General features: G+C 41.4%; 2 protein-coding genes across 3 annotated transcripts; one reads left to right on the top strand and one right to left on the bottom strand.

Moving 5' to 3' along the window:
- Positions 1–2,947: 2,947 nt before the first annotated feature.
- On the bottom strand, positions 2,948–4,473 carry LOC115686903 (nudix hydrolase 18, mitochondrial). 2 transcript variants are annotated; one of them, XM_056308629.1, is made up of 6 exons: positions 4,368–4,473; positions 4,156–4,329; positions 3,842–3,947; positions 3,571–3,654; positions 3,251–3,379; positions 2,948–3,157 (listed from the first exon to the last, which is right to left on the bottom strand). In XM_056308629.1, exons 2-6 carry the CDS (start codon positions 4,224–4,226, stop codon positions 3,032–3,034), a joined length of 516 nt encoding a protein of 171 aa, XP_056164604.1. In that variant the 5' UTR covers positions 4,227–4,329; positions 4,368–4,473; the 3' UTR covers positions 2,948–3,031. The 2 variants fall into 2 exon arrangements, with proteins under 2 accessions (XP_056164604.1, XP_056164605.1); XM_056308630.1 differs by having other exon boundaries at positions 4,156–4,319; positions 4,368–4,386.
- Positions 4,474–9,847: 5,374 nt separating this feature from the next.
- On the top strand, positions 9,848–14,168 carry LOC115686865 (ankyrin repeat-containing protein At2g01680). The gene is made up of 3 exons (XM_030612281.2): positions 9,848–10,237; positions 11,270–11,679; positions 13,033–14,168. Exons 1-3 carry the CDS (start codon positions 9,913–9,915, stop codon positions 13,903–13,905), a joined length of 1,608 nt encoding a protein of 535 aa, XP_030468141.1. The 5' UTR covers positions 9,848–9,912; the 3' UTR covers positions 13,906–14,168.
- The last annotated feature ends 293 nt before the right edge of the window (positions 14,169–14,461 follow it).

Genomic DNA, 14,461 nt, shown 5'->3' with positions numbered 1-14,461 from the left:
TGAGCATCGTCGACCACAGGCGAGGGCCAACACTCTCACTTGTTGGCCGGTAAGGGCATCACAGCCCTCGCCTCCCACGAGCAAGGGCCTCCGCACCCTCACCTATTGGCTAGGGAGGGCAGTGATGCCTTCGCCCAAGACTCGCTTGTGGCCAGCAAGGGTTAGCAGGCCGGCCCATAGTTGGGGGAAAAAGGGAAAAAAAAGTAATAAAAAATTCAGAAAAATTATTTAAAAAAATGTCAACGTCAGCGCTGAATGTGCCATCTAGGATAGCTGGCGTCCACGTCAGCAATTTCGGGCATAAATTGACCGATGGACTGAATTTGTATCAATATAAAAATGTTTAAGATTACATTAGTCCAATTGAAATGTTGAGGACTGAATTGGTACCAATGAAATATGTTTGACATTTTTTATACTTTTCCCTTTTCCCCGGTCCTTAAACTATAGAGAAATGTGCGATCTAGTTCTTAAACTATAGCAAACTAGAGTACACACTTCACAATAGTTTATGGATTAGATTGCACCTAAACTTGTGGCGACTTTCTCTCTTATTTGATCAAACAAGAGGACTATATCGAATATTTTGGAATAGATCAAGCACGACTGAACGAATTATGAGCTCAAAGATAAACATTACGCGTTGAGCCAAAATTCAATAAATTATTAGCCTCATTTTCCCCTTTAATTAAGAGCGGAGGGGGCGAGATGTCGATAAGCACATTAATGATAATCAATGACGCGTCTATAAATTTAACAGGGTTTCTTAAAGCTGGCGGAATCGGAGCCGGGGGTTCGGGAAAGACGGATGACGGCGGGCGCATCTTGGAAGAATGGGGGGGGGGAGGAGTGGGAACCTGAATTATATGAACTTTTTCCAAATGGGTCAATCAATAATGGAGGGAGGCATCTAATGCTGGAGTTGCAAGTCACTAAAAAGGAGGAAAGCAAGAATCTTTCACGTTCTGGAAGATTGCTTGAAGCCATCGTTTTGCACGCGATGTTCGCATCGTTAGCCGGCCATATCCGATCAATCAAAAGCGAGACATACGAAACTAAATAAGGAAATTAATTGAAGTGAACGTCGCGCAAACAAGATGTATTTCATGCATTGATTGTACAGTTGATACGGGGGGTATTGCTAGTGTTATATGCATTTCAGTCAACTCTAATACTTGAGTTTTAAAAAAACTATCATGTACGGTTGAATCGATTATTTATATGTGCTATTGCCGTAGGATACATTCAATGCTCAAAACAGCTTTCTGGAGATAAATTGAAAGTGAAAGTGACTCTTTACTAGTAGGGAAATGGTTAACGAGCCCGAGCCAAAAGTATCGGTACCCGAACAAGTAATTGTTAGGGAATCGAATGAAATAGAATGTGTGGCCTTAAGGCAGAAGGAATCACTTTCTTTGCGTTATCTTCGTCTTCCTATGTTGCTTTCAGATAATAACAAGGCCACTCATAAGATGTGACAAAGACAAAAGAACACGGAGATGAATAGTTTGAACTTCTCTTGGATTGTGTTTATCGATGAATTTGAACAGAGTAAGATGTGAGAGAATTCGAAAGATGATGAATTCGGATCGAATGGAGCCAAAGGTCCCTCCTCGTCGCCACCGCCGCCACCCCTCCCTGCGACTCCCTTCATGTATCCGCGTGATGTCGATCGCCTCTCTCTCGCCCCCATCAAGATGATGACCATAGGACGACTAGCCATGCTCATTCCGCCGTGCCGACGAGTCGATGAACGACGATCAATGCCCTCGTGAGAGAGAGCCTCGATGGGCTTTGTTCTAAGAGAAGTTGGACATGACTTTGAGTAGGATTGGTTGGAAGCGGGCTTTGGGGCTCTAAACTGAGCATCTTCTAATGTGTTGGGTCTAATTTGCTTCCGTACGTTATGCCCTAGCGAGATTTGTTAACCCAAAAAACCTTTTTAATTTAATTGGAAAAATGTTGGTAAGTCATTCAATATTGGTAGATTCACATGAGAGTCGGTATTTTAAGGCATTGATAAGAAAGACAAATAAAAATCGGTAAAATAATAAGGAAAAAAATAGTTACTGGCAATCTGTCAAAAAAAGGTTCGCTAATTTCATAAAATTGTTGGTAATTTACAAACAAATTATATGAAAATCAGAATCGATGATTTTTCTTTTGCGAACAGCTTAATTTTACACTTATCAACTCTTTTAAAAATCTACTAGCATAAAAAAAATCATTTTGGAAGTGGAATAGTAGAATCATCTTCGTTGTCATTATTGCATTAGCTAATCCTCGCTAAGGTTTGGCCGAGGGTCGCAGTGCTATCACTGAGGCCCTAGTGACCCCCTCCGGCCCTTCTTGGCGTGGCAGGGCGGTAGCAGCGGCGAGGGCCTGTGGCCCTTGCCTTTTTTTGGGGTTCTTTTTAAAAAAAATTAGTATTCATTATATTTTAATCTAATTTAACTGAGATTTTAGTTTTTTTAAAAAAAAATTACATCAATTAAGATTTTTTTTTACATCAATTAAAAAATTAGGATTTGGACCAAAACATCGTCGTTTTAATCTTATGCTTCATGTTATAGTAAAGTCAATGCCACATAGAAGCGATAAAAAAAAAGTCACGTCGGCATTTTCTAGTTAATCTAATTGAACAGAAAAATAGAATGATTTGATTACAGGCAAGATTTAGAACCTGATCGTACTTTGGTGACACATTTTAGAACTTTCAGTATATTTATCTCTTTTCTTTAACAATCTTCGTCATTCTTGTTCCATTTTTCTTAACAACGAGATCGTCGTTTATTTTTTTCCTGTCGCTACGATGGCCATTGAATCCATCAATTGCATTGCACAACTCAATGACAACCACATTATCTAGCGAGCACAAATGATATACGAACTTCAACTGCGATTTTCGATTGACTTTGTCCGTCCCATCCGTCGCATGAGAAGTCCGTGAAAAAAACGTATTCTTCTTTTATTCAGTACTTTCAAGAATTGTGTGGGGGCAAAACAAAAAAGAATTAACAAAGACTGATATCTACAGAACGATAGCTTCTGGTTTTCTCTTGAGTTGGGGAATGGAGCCAAGCCTCTCGACCAATATGTCCAGGGCTTCCTTCATCCACCAATGTCTGCACACTTCTCTTGCTTCGGCTGCTGTCATCTGCAACACAATAGTTTGTACACTTCAGTATCTCGAATCGAAAGAAATTGTTACGACTAGTATGATTTCATGGATGATCAGAAGGCTGCGTACCCAGATTCTCTGGCGGAGCTTTTTCTCTGGCCACAGATCAAGTTCTTCCTTGACAAACAAAGGGAACATGTGCCCTTCATAGTACGTTCCATATCTCTTGCTCAAGAAGCTCCATCTTCCCAATTTACACTGAAATTCAAATGGTAACGCAAAATTCACATCAGTCCCTGAGCATGAGCATGAACATGAACATCTTATACTGATAAACTACATCGTCCTGGTGCAGGTATATGGTTAGATTAACATTCTCTTTAGGGAGTTCAACTCGAATGTGATTGAATTAGTCTGCTAAGTAGCTCGAGGACGCAATTTGTAAGTACCTCGACATCACCGAGAACTCCGGCCTCCTCGATAGACTCTCTTGAAGCCGCTTCTTCCTCTGATTCATCAAGCTCCCATCCTCCCTGAAGAGACAAACATGTGGTTTAGTTTTCTTTTTCGTTTTTTTTTGGGTCAAGATGTGGTTAGTTAGGCGCAGATACGACTTATTATGACCACACGCTTTTAAAAAACTCAAACCCTCACGTTTTGACCCCGAAACAAGTGAATTAGTTAACTGGGAACAATTAGCATTACAACAGTTAAGTGTACCTTAGGGAACATGAGCCCTTGACCTTTCGGCGAACTGATCACCAAGAATTCTAGTTCGTCGCCCTCCACTCCATCTCCATCCCTCTTGTATCGGTAAGGTATGCATCTGCAAGCGTTGATCATTCAAGAACTAAGCAAACTGAGCTCAATGAAGAGTAAAAGTAAAGGAGGAAACAAAGAAGCATCTGAGCTCGAAAAGGTAGAACGGCAACAATCATTACCGTTCATCACTTTGTATTGAAGAAAACTCTAGTGTTTTACATGTTAGGAAACCGATTGTTGTCAAATTAAATGAAGTGAATCTGTTCACATACCCTACGACTTGGCGACGGCCCATGTGGTATCTCTGGAGTTCTCTCCCACTGCGAGAAACCAAGCACAACATCTTCTCTTCTGTGTATGATTTAACTAAACCAGCAGAACACTTTGCAAAAGAACTCTCTTTGTTCGTTCTCTCTCTCTCTCTCTCTCTCTCTCTCTCTCTCTCTCTCTCTCTCTCTCTCTCTCTCTCTCTCTCTCTCTCTCTGTGAGATTGCTCAAAGCCCGAGACAAAAGACGATAAAGGTTCAGGTGGAACAAGCTAAGTGAAGCAAGAGGGACATGTCCAAGAGGAGGTTATAAAGAGAGGGGGATGCTCCAAAACGAGGACACGGAAGTAAAGCGTTGAAAGGTGGAAGTTAAGAATGAGACGAAAGGACGTGTTTCGTGAGTCAGCAGTCGGTGCGACGATGAGAAGGCCAACAAGAGTGCGCGGAGAATCAGTTGAAGTCGACCGACCCACCCGTGTATGCGCGGATGCTGTGCGTATGCGCACATAGGCACGTTCGTGCTTTGAATCAACGACAAGCGCGTGTGCGACCTCTTTCCTAGATCCATCTCCTCAGCTTCGGTTATGCTTCCTCAGTTCGGGGTCTCTCTTAATTAGTCATTACCCGGATAATAATAAAACGAGGTTCTTTCTCTTCCGCGAGTGCGTCGTTTTCTCAACAACCGAGTGGCGATGCTTGTGGCTGGGGTGGTTGAGGTGGTGGTGGAGGTGATGTGCGGTGGCCGAAAATTGACTTGTTGGAGACGTGCCCCACGTGCAAGGAAACGCTATCTAAGACATACTCGGATTTATGACCCTTGGCCCTCACATATGCTCAAAAACGATTTCGCACGTGGAGATAAGCACGAGGACGACAAACAACTTGTTGTTGGAACAGTGACACGGTGATTATTACGGTTTGATCGGTTCCCGGGCGGTCCGGTTCCCGCTCAGGAACGGGGAATCGGACTAGAGGGGCCGGTTCCCAGTTTATGGAATCGGGAACTAGACCGATGCCCCCTGGAACTGGACCGGATCGGACTGATCGGGTTCGGTCCTGTCCGATTCTCGGGTGGGCCAATGGAACCGGTGGCATATTCATTTTTTTTTTTAATTTCTCATTAATGTTCAAGATGAAATTGAAGATGTTTTTTATATTCAAGGCATTTCTACAATCAGTGAGTTACGTATAACATTGTAGACTTCATAAGGATTTATCTAATTTGCGGCAAAATTTGGTTGGAATGAGTAACTACTATTGTGTTTTGATTTGTTAATGTTATCTTACTCACGTGCATAAGTAAATGTAGTTGCTCTAGCCTTGAAGGTTCTTTCTTTGTGAAATGGAAGATAGATTAGGGTTTTTTTTTTTCAGATTTTTAAGAAATTAAAAAATTAAAAAAAAATCGATCCGATCTGGGTGATTCGAGTAGGCGATTCCGTACTTGGAATCGAGAACCGGACCAAAATTCACTGAAACCGGAAACCAGACCGATATCTCCGAGAACTGCCCAAATCGATCGGGTCGATCCGATCCAAGCGATTTCTTTTGCTTTAACCCTAGTGATTATTAAGGATTTTTCATTAGGGTATGACACGCCACGAGAGAATTGATCGTGGAGATGATAAGTTAGTGGAGGAATGGAATTTTCACGCACGTTGAGATGAGACGGGGGTCGTCTAGATTCTGTGTTCCCCGTGGGGCTTTTCTGTTGTTGACATTCGAGATGGACGGAATGATATCTGCTGGTGCAACAGTGTTCCTCCAATCACCACCGCTTGCGTCAAACCCCTCCTCACCTTTTTACGCGTACGCCTCTGTTCGTTCGAAAAGGATTGAGAGTCAGCTTCTGCACCTCGTTTCACAGTTTACCTCCCTTTCTTGCGCCGTCAGTTTTCTTCACCTCTGGAAACTTCGCAAAAACAGAACAATTGCGTGCAATGACTGTGGTCAACTGATGTTGTCCCTATCCTTTTGATAACGGTCAGTAATGTAAATCGTAAGAAAATAAAGATACGTCGGTAAAAAGAACGTTTGAGTTTTTGGATCGATTAAAGGGGTGCTTGGGATTTACAAAGAGTATACATTGCCAACGGTCATATATCGACTCCACCACACACATGGCTAGTTGATGATTATATCAACTCCACTATTTGGACCAAAAACAAAAAAAACTCCACTCCATTGACGGTTATATGATGGTTACATCGACTCCTTTACCTTGACGGTCACCCCTTTAACGATTGCATCCGAGATTGTCGACTCTATTACTTTTTTTTTTTTTTGGGTTGATAATCGACTCTACTACTTGACAATTATGTTGCCTCAACTTTTGTATCGGTTATCTCTTTGCCAATTACATCTGAGGTTGTCGAATGAACACTTGAATATTTTTTAATGGTAACAACTTCAAATTAGCAACGAATCAACGACTCTTCATCTCTTCTACTTCAATTAGGCACGAGTCTGTCTTACCATATCGAAAATCTACTATTTCTCTACAGAGGACAACTGATTTACATATCTACAGATAAGCACTAAATTAATATTAGTCATTGATCAACATGGAGCAAGTGATTTACTGGAGAGAACGAAATTTATTAGTTCATTGAGATAACTCACGTACAGTTGGTCTGTAAAATTTCATAATCACGAGTACAATTGAAGTGGAGGCCGGTAAATAGACTCGACATTGTTGGTGTTTTCTAATGAATGAATCTAATATTTTATAGTATCTCTAAAAGGAGATTGACAGTTTTTCATGACCCTAGTTAACATTCGAGTGTACGTTGAAATGCAATTAGTAACCTTTTCTTTTCTTCTAATTATATGTAGTATATTGAGATTGGTAATGCCGGTCAAATTTCATAAGGCGGTCGCTAGCTATTTCTACCTCTCCTTTGGCTCCGTACACCCGGTTTGAGAGTTAAAATGACAAGATAAACCAAGTTGTGGGTCTCAAAGTCCCGCTTCCTCTTTTTTTTCCTCTTTCTTCCTCGTTCTCCATTAATGGCCACTGGTGATCTCTCTCTCTCTCTCTCTCTCTCTCTCTCTCTCTGGGATCAATGGGTCTATTCAGTATTTCCTCTACTTGTTGGGATGCTTATGAGCGTTTTGATGGCAAAGATCAGCTCACCAAGGACGACATGAAGGTGTATGCTGCAATTCTGGAGAAGCTTGGAAGTTCGTTCCCTAATGCATGCAAGTGCTATGAGTGTATGTCCTCACATCACTCTTGCGAGGACATATAGTTCATATATAAGTTACTAAATATTAAACGGCAAAAGGACACTAGAAGTGCCATAACTTGTGTACGGCGATCACTTTGGTGCCATAACTTTTTTTCGGATCACTTTGGTGCCAACTTTTTTGAAAAACGATCATTTTAGTGCTAATGCTGACGTGGCTCGCCGGAAATCCGATGTGGCGCTGACACGGCTCGCCGGAGAGGTCCAGTCAGCATTAAAAACCAAAAAAGACGCCGTTTAGCCCGCTGACGTGTACTTTTAAAAAAAATTAAATTAAATTAAATAAATAAATTAATTAATTAAAAAAAAAAACCTGCAGCAGTGGCGAGGGCTCCCTCGCCGCTGCTGCTGCAACTTTTTTTATTCTAAAAATTTAAAAATTAGAAAAAAAGCCACATATTTTCCACGTGTACAAGTCAGACCATTTTTTTTTTAAATATAAATGCCAGATCAGCTTTTTGGCCGGAATTTTGGCCGGAGTCACTAAAGTGATCTGTTTTCCTCCGACTTGGTATCAAAGTGATCCGAAAAAAAGTTATGGCACCAAAGTGATCGCCGTACACAAGTTATGGCACTTCTGGTGTCCTTTTACCAATATTAAACACCTATAGTTCCTCTAAAAGGTCATTGGTTCATTTTTACAATCAAATCACCGACAAAATTTAAATGCAAGACTGTAATCTAATGATGATGTAGATACCGATAAATATTAATGGGTTAACAAACTTTCTCAAAAACATTTATAGTGATAGTCGTCACGTTTTAATGCAAGTTGGTAACTTATTGGTCATGTAGCCCTTTGTAAAATAGACTTCAATTATTGGCTGGCTTGGGTTGGTCCAATCTAGTGCCACACCTAAAAGTTCTTGCGATCCCATCCATGGTCGAAAAATATTAATTTTTATTATGTGAAATTGATTGAGCATGAACACGGTGAAGGAAATTACTTGTTCGGGCTTACCTTACCCGTCTTGGCCGATCGATCCTAGACGGGACATTAGGCCCATGATGTATCTCTATTCGTAGATTCAAATGGAACTTGATAAAATGACAGATATATAACTTGGTAAGCATTTTACTATCATCTAGTGAATTTTGCACCGTCCTTCATTTGAGCAATGGAACCTTGTACAAGAAAAAAAAAAAGAAAAAGAAGATGATTCCCCGGCTGCTCACATGCTTAAAGGCTCGCGGGGGACCCCATGGTAATTAATCCCCACGGGTGTTTAAAATTAACTTTATATTTAAAAGTACCTTTTTCCTTTTTCGTTAAACTTTAAAATACTATACATCATCTTTTGAAAAGTTACGAAAGGAATACATGCGAATCGACGTGTTACTATTCGTGTATCATGAAAGTATCAATGATTCAAGGTTAAAAAAAAAATTCAAAGTGCGTCCGTAGCAAGATTTATATTGAACAAAATAATAAGGGTCAAATACTATCGAGAAACGCTACTAATTCAGCCCTAAATAACTAGGGCCAATTTTTCGCACCAGAGATTCGGATAAATAAGGAATTAACTTAACCATTACTTCGGAAAATAACATCCCGCGGCACATATCTAGATCCTAATATTATTTGCTAAAATTATCGACTTGAAAATAAAATTAGAAAAAATAAATGGTTTGGTGAGGACTAAAACTTGATAGTTGAGCACTATTATTCTAATAAGATTCTAATTACCCTCGATTCTTTTTATCGAACAAACTAATGAACTCATATTTTTTTAATTAAGTGAAACGAGTGTCATTACATATTACTAAGGGAAAATAACATAAACAGTTCCTGAACTTTGGCTCAATGTGCAATTTGGCCCATGAACTTTTAATTTGTTCAATGTAGTCTATGAACTTTAGCTTATTATGCAATGTTGTCCCTGAACTTTTGATACATGTTCAATGTAGTCCTTGAACTATATGAAAATGTTCAATATAGTCCATGAACTTGAATTGATAGAAGAACTACAATGAATATTTTTATATAGTTCAGAGACTACATTGAACATGTATCAAAAGTTCAGAGACCACATTGAGCAAAATTAAAAGTTGATGGATCACATTGTATATTAAGCTAAAATTTAGGGACTAAATTGAATAAATTAAAAGTTTATGAATCAAATTATAATTAAATCAGAATTCAGGGATTGTTTACGTCGTTATCTCAATTACCGAATAAAGTTTAAACCTTTAATATTAGTCGTTTGTGGTTTTTGTCGTGCTCCGGACAATCATGTCCGGGGGGGTCTCCTCCTCGTTGAAAAAAAACACACAAGCAAACGCCAGTGCTGCCACCACCCCCACCACCATCACTACCGGACACGCCTCGGTAGTAGCAGTAAACTTCCATCCCTCTCTCTCTCCCTTTCTCTCTTTCTCTCTCCTCCGTCCACTCGACAAGCAGAGAGCGATTCTTCTCCCCTGAAGCAATCCCTCTCTCTCTCTCTCTCTCTCTCTCTCTCTCTCTAAAGCTCGCCGTTTGTGTGTGTGTGTTTGGGTGTGTGTTGGTGCTCCGATGATGGACTCCAAGTCCTTCCGCTTCATCGCCCACCAGTCCTTCTTCTCTGCCGCCCGATCCGGCGACCTCCCCGCCCTGCGCGACCTCGTCGCCAAGCTCGCCGGGGGGGACGAGCCCCCCGCCGCCTCCGCCTCCGCCGCCGTCGCCGACCTGATGTCCCTGCAGAACGACGCCGGGGAGACCGCCCTGTACGTCGCCGCGGAGAACAACCTGCGGGAGGTGTTCGGCTACCTGCTCGGGTTCTGCGATGTCCGGGCGGTTAAGATCAGGTCCAAGGCCGACATGGACGCGTTCCATGTCGCCGCTAAGCGCGGCCACCTGGGTGCGCTCTTGATCCCGGCTCTCGCCCTCTCTGGCTTTGGATTTCCTTTCGAGTGGGGTTGATTTTGTTGCTTGATGCTGAGTTAGTTCTGAGAAGAAAATAAAGGAAAAAAACACAGCTTGATTGCGTGCTTATAGACCCTTTTGTTCTTATTTAGAATTCGGATTAATTAGAACAACCTGAGCTTTATATAGTTCCCGCTGACACACTGTGGTGTGGAGTTCGCTAGTTCCTTCAGTTAGATGAACAGATGGCACAGTTTGGGATTTAGATTTGGTCTTAGGAACCCTGTGTTATGCTCTTTTGGAAAACTCTACCCTTGGATTTACCAGCTTGTGCGGATTCTCAAATCAACAACTGCCACCGAACAATCGATTCGACCCTTAATTTCTTGTCCGAGGATCGAAGTGGATTGCGTAGTTATTTGCTCTCGTCCAGTGATGTCGTTTCATGACTGTGCTCGGGTCTTGCTTTTGCAGTGGGAGAACCTTCTTGTGATTACACGATGATTGCAGTCACCTGATCATCTTATGTAGAAGAACTGGATGAAGAAAAATGTGTATTCTAGAGAATTTGATGGGATATGGGAAATATTTATGCGCAGTTATATGTACGTGGCAAAACAAGAAACTATACAGACAGCACGGCAGATTCTTTGGCAGAAACTTTTTCCTATAGGAGAAAGAGAGAGGCAATCGATTCAATAGTTCTTCAGGTTGCTATTTATTTCTTGTGTGCTAGCCGAAGAAGGCTAGAACAGATGGTCGTACTACAGTCTCTTATTTGTTGTTGTAATCTCCGATATGATCAGTGTTAAGATCTTCAGTTGCTGTGTTACACACTGGTATAGCTATCTTATTTTGATTTGCCAATTATAAGTGCCTACTCGAAAACTTACTTTGATGTTTGTTTTCTAAATTTGGAGGCTAGAGTTCGATAGTTACTAAATTTAGGGTCTACTAGTTTCATCATAAGTCTTAGGTCATTAATATACTTTTTCTGTTTATGCTAAACCCTATCTTCCTTGTCTAGGGATTGTGAAGGAGCTTCTGACCATTTGGCCCGAGCTTTGCCGCTCATGCGACTCCAAAAACACTACTCCGCTCTATTCTGCAGCTGAAAATGGCCACTTGGATGTGGTGAATGCAATTTTGGAAGCTGATTTGGGCTCATTGAGGATAGTGAGGAAGAATGGAAAAACAGCCCTGCATTTTGTCGGCAGATATGGTTCTCTTTTAATGGTAAAAGCATTGATTGGGAGGGATCTTGGAATTGTCTGCATCAAAGATAAGAAGGGCCAAACTGCACTCCATATGGCTGTAAAGGGTCAGAGTACTGTCATTGTGGAGGAGATTTTGCTTGCTGATTACTCAATACTGAATGAACGGGACAAGAAGGGCAATACAGCTGTGCACATAGCCACAAGAAAATGCCGTCCCGAGGTATCATCTCCTCTAGACGCATTCAATTGAAGCGACCCTATTTTGTGGTAGAGCTGAGGGCTGTTAATATTAATTTACAGTGGCATCTCTCCTTTTGGGAGGTTGTTCTACATCATTGTTGGCTTAAGTTCATATTCATTTGTTTCTAACTTCCGGGACACTTAACTAAGCTACTCAAGCATAGGGGACATGATGATCACTGCTTTTTTCCCATCTAGTCTGTTGCATTGCACTTGTGTGGGTAGGATAATGTTTGCAATATTTTGTCACTGATTTTCCTCCTTCGTGCTCAAGCTCAGACAACTTGGTTAAATTTTTTATGTTACCACCTGCCTTCCTTAGAGTCATGACTATAAATCTTTCCGGCCCTAGTTGATGTGTTTTATCTTTTTCATAACCCTAGTGACAATTTATGCTCACCTTGCGAGATTAATCGTGCATATCAGCAATTAAATTCCCATCTCTTGTGGTAAACAGTAGCTTTTCTGGAACAAACTGCCACCATTGGGAGTCTAATCTCTCGTTGCTAGCATCTATAAACTCCCACATGGCTTGTCCTCAACTCCAGACATTGTAATTTTAGAATCTTCGTCGAGTTCAATTCAAGTTGAAAATCTATGCCCCAAACTTCAGCACCACATGCCTTCTGCATTCTTCCTCCATTTTGCTATACTCCAGCAAAGGCAATATCATTGCATCGCTATCTCATCGACCATCCAACATTATGGGATCTAAGCATGATTGATCGCGAGGGATCAGAATAGAGGATGCATCCATCGTGGCTATACATTTTCCCTCCGATGAATTCATTGAGCTGTGTTGGTGGATGTGGTGGAACATTCTGTTGACTTGAAAGCAGCTGGTGGTTGAATAAGTGAGCATGATACTGCTGTGAGTTGTCACAATTGTGTCAAACAATTTTGTGCGGAGACTTAGCTAGATTGATTGTGCAACTGATTCCATATGGCTTTTTTACACGCTTCTTGTATTGTCCATCTCGATGTTCATACAGTTCTCAGCCTCAGGTTTGGCTGGTCACAGTAGGGCTTCACCACCACTTGCACTCCAATCCCTTCTGTAATTCGAAGTAATGAATAACTCTGAAGAAAATGAATGGAGAGTATTTATAGTTGCTGTTAAGCAGAGAGATGTGGAGGAGAAAAGAGTTCATTGGATTAGATGCATTGTATTCATAATCACGAGAATGTAAAGTTTTAATTTTTCGGAAACTCATGGTATTATATATTAAATAATGCCTATCATTGACAAATTAACATTAGAAGTTCCCCATTTTCTTTTTCTTCGTCATTTCTCGTGGTGCTTCTGTCCTGATTATATCGTTTTTCTTTGCAGATTGTACGTTTTCTTCTAAGCTATTTGTCTACCGACGTCAATGCTGTCAATAATCAACAAGAAACAGCAATGGATCTGGCAGATAAATTGTCGTACGGAGAATCTTCGTTGGACATTAAGGAAGCTCTAAGGGAAGCTGGTGCTAAGCATGCCAGGGATCTTGGGCAGGTGGATGAGGCAATGGAACTCAAAAGGACCGTCAGTGATATTAAGCATGAGGTGCAGTCGCAACTTATACAAAATGAGAAAACAAACCGAAGAGTGTCTGGTATTGCCAAGGAACTGAGGAAACTTCACAGAGAAGCTGTCCAGAACACTACAAACTCTATCACTGTTGTTGCAGTTCTCTTTGCCTCCATAGCTTTTCTGGCTATTTTTAGTCTTCCCGGTCAGTATGTACGAACCGGACCAGACGCTGGGGAAGCCAACATAGCTAATGAAGTCGGTTTTCGGGTGTTTTGTCTTCTGAACGCTACATCACTTTTCATTTCACTAGCTGTGGTGGTGGTTCAGATCACCTTGGTGGCTTGGGACACCAGAGCTCAGCAACAGGTCGTCTCTGTAGTAAACAAGTTGATGTGGGCCGCGTGCGCATGCACCTGTGGATCTTTTCTGTCAATAGCATTTGTGGTGGTGGGAGATGATAGTTCATGGATGGCAATTACGATAACAGTAATGGGGGCACCTATTCTCATAGGGACGCTCACAAGCATGTGCTACTTTGTTTTCCGGCAGCACTTTGGGTTTTTCAACGGCGACTCCCAAAGACGCATTAGGAGGGCTAGTGGAAGCAAATCTTTCTCTTGGTCCTACTCGGCAAACATTTCAGATGTTGACGACTACTCTGACCACGAGAAGATCTATGCTCTGTGATGCTGTTAGAAAACTGTCAAACTATGTAAATAGAATGGCTTAGCTGCTTAAGGTATGAGTTGTGGGGTGCGTCCGTCATGGCTTCTTGGGTTCATGCATGCAGAATCCCTCCCGAGCTTGTGTTAGCCATCATGATAGTCTGCTGTCGTGTACTATATTTTTACATCGCCAGATGTGTAGTTTTTGCGATCCAAGAATGTTCAGCTGAATACTTTTGACCGTCTGAGCATATGTAGATCTATCCACCATCGATTTTTCCTTCAGATCATTAGATATGGAGGCTTCCATGTACACTGCTATGGTGATCTGTTATATTCTATCTGCGACCCGGTACCGTCACCTCCGACAACGGCTCTCTTTGCAATGCAATCAGGTCAAATTGTGACATTATGGACCAAAAGCGTCCTTCACTTTACGACATTGTGCCTGTAAATTTTTCATTTCTATTATTGCACTCAGTACCACTCTCAATGTGGTTTCAATTTCTCAGAGGGGGGAAATTCTTCTCAAAACATCATCATGAGCGGGAACTTAACCGACTACAGACAGTTTTCAC

The sequence above is a fragment of the Syzygium oleosum genome, unplaced genomic scaffold (genome assembly GCF_021117445.2).
Source record: "Syzygium oleosum isolate NSW1041296 unplaced genomic scaffold, Sole_v2.1 Sole_v2.02, whole genome shotgun sequence".
NCBI lineage: Eukaryota > Viridiplantae > Streptophyta > Magnoliopsida > Myrtales > Myrtaceae > Syzygium > Syzygium oleosum.
This window is presented reverse-complemented; position numbering and strand designations above follow the sequence as displayed.

What these genes read in the sequence shown, in the direction of transcription:
- LOC115686903 (XM_056308629.1), bottom strand. Translation starts at nt 4,226, where the DNA reads ATGTTGTGCTTGGTTTCTCGCAGTGGGAGAGAACTCCAGAGATACCAC. An exon ending in GAGTTCTCGGTGATGTCGAG is followed by an intron (nt 3,380 to 3,570) that starts GTACTTACAAAT and finishes TTTGAATTTCAG; the next exon opens with TGTAAATTGGGAAGATGGAG. An exon ending in AGCTCCGCCAGAGAATCTGG is followed by an intron (nt 3,158 to 3,250) that starts GTACGCAGCCTT and finishes ATTGTGTTGCAG; the next exon opens with ATGACAGCAGCCGAAGCAAG.
- LOC115686865 (XM_030612281.2), top strand. Translation starts at nt 9,913, where the DNA reads ATGATGGACTCCAAGTCCTTCCGCTTCATCGCCCACCAGTCCTTCTTC. An exon ending in CGCTAAGCGCGGCCACCTGG is followed by an intron (nt 10,238 to 11,269) that starts GTGCGCTCTTGA and finishes TTCCTTGTCTAG; the next exon opens with GGATTGTGAAGGAGCTTCTG. An exon ending in CAAGAAAATGCCGTCCCGAG is followed by an intron (nt 11,680 to 13,032) that starts GTATCATCTCCT and finishes TTTTCTTTGCAG; the next exon opens with ATTGTACGTTTTCTTCTAAG.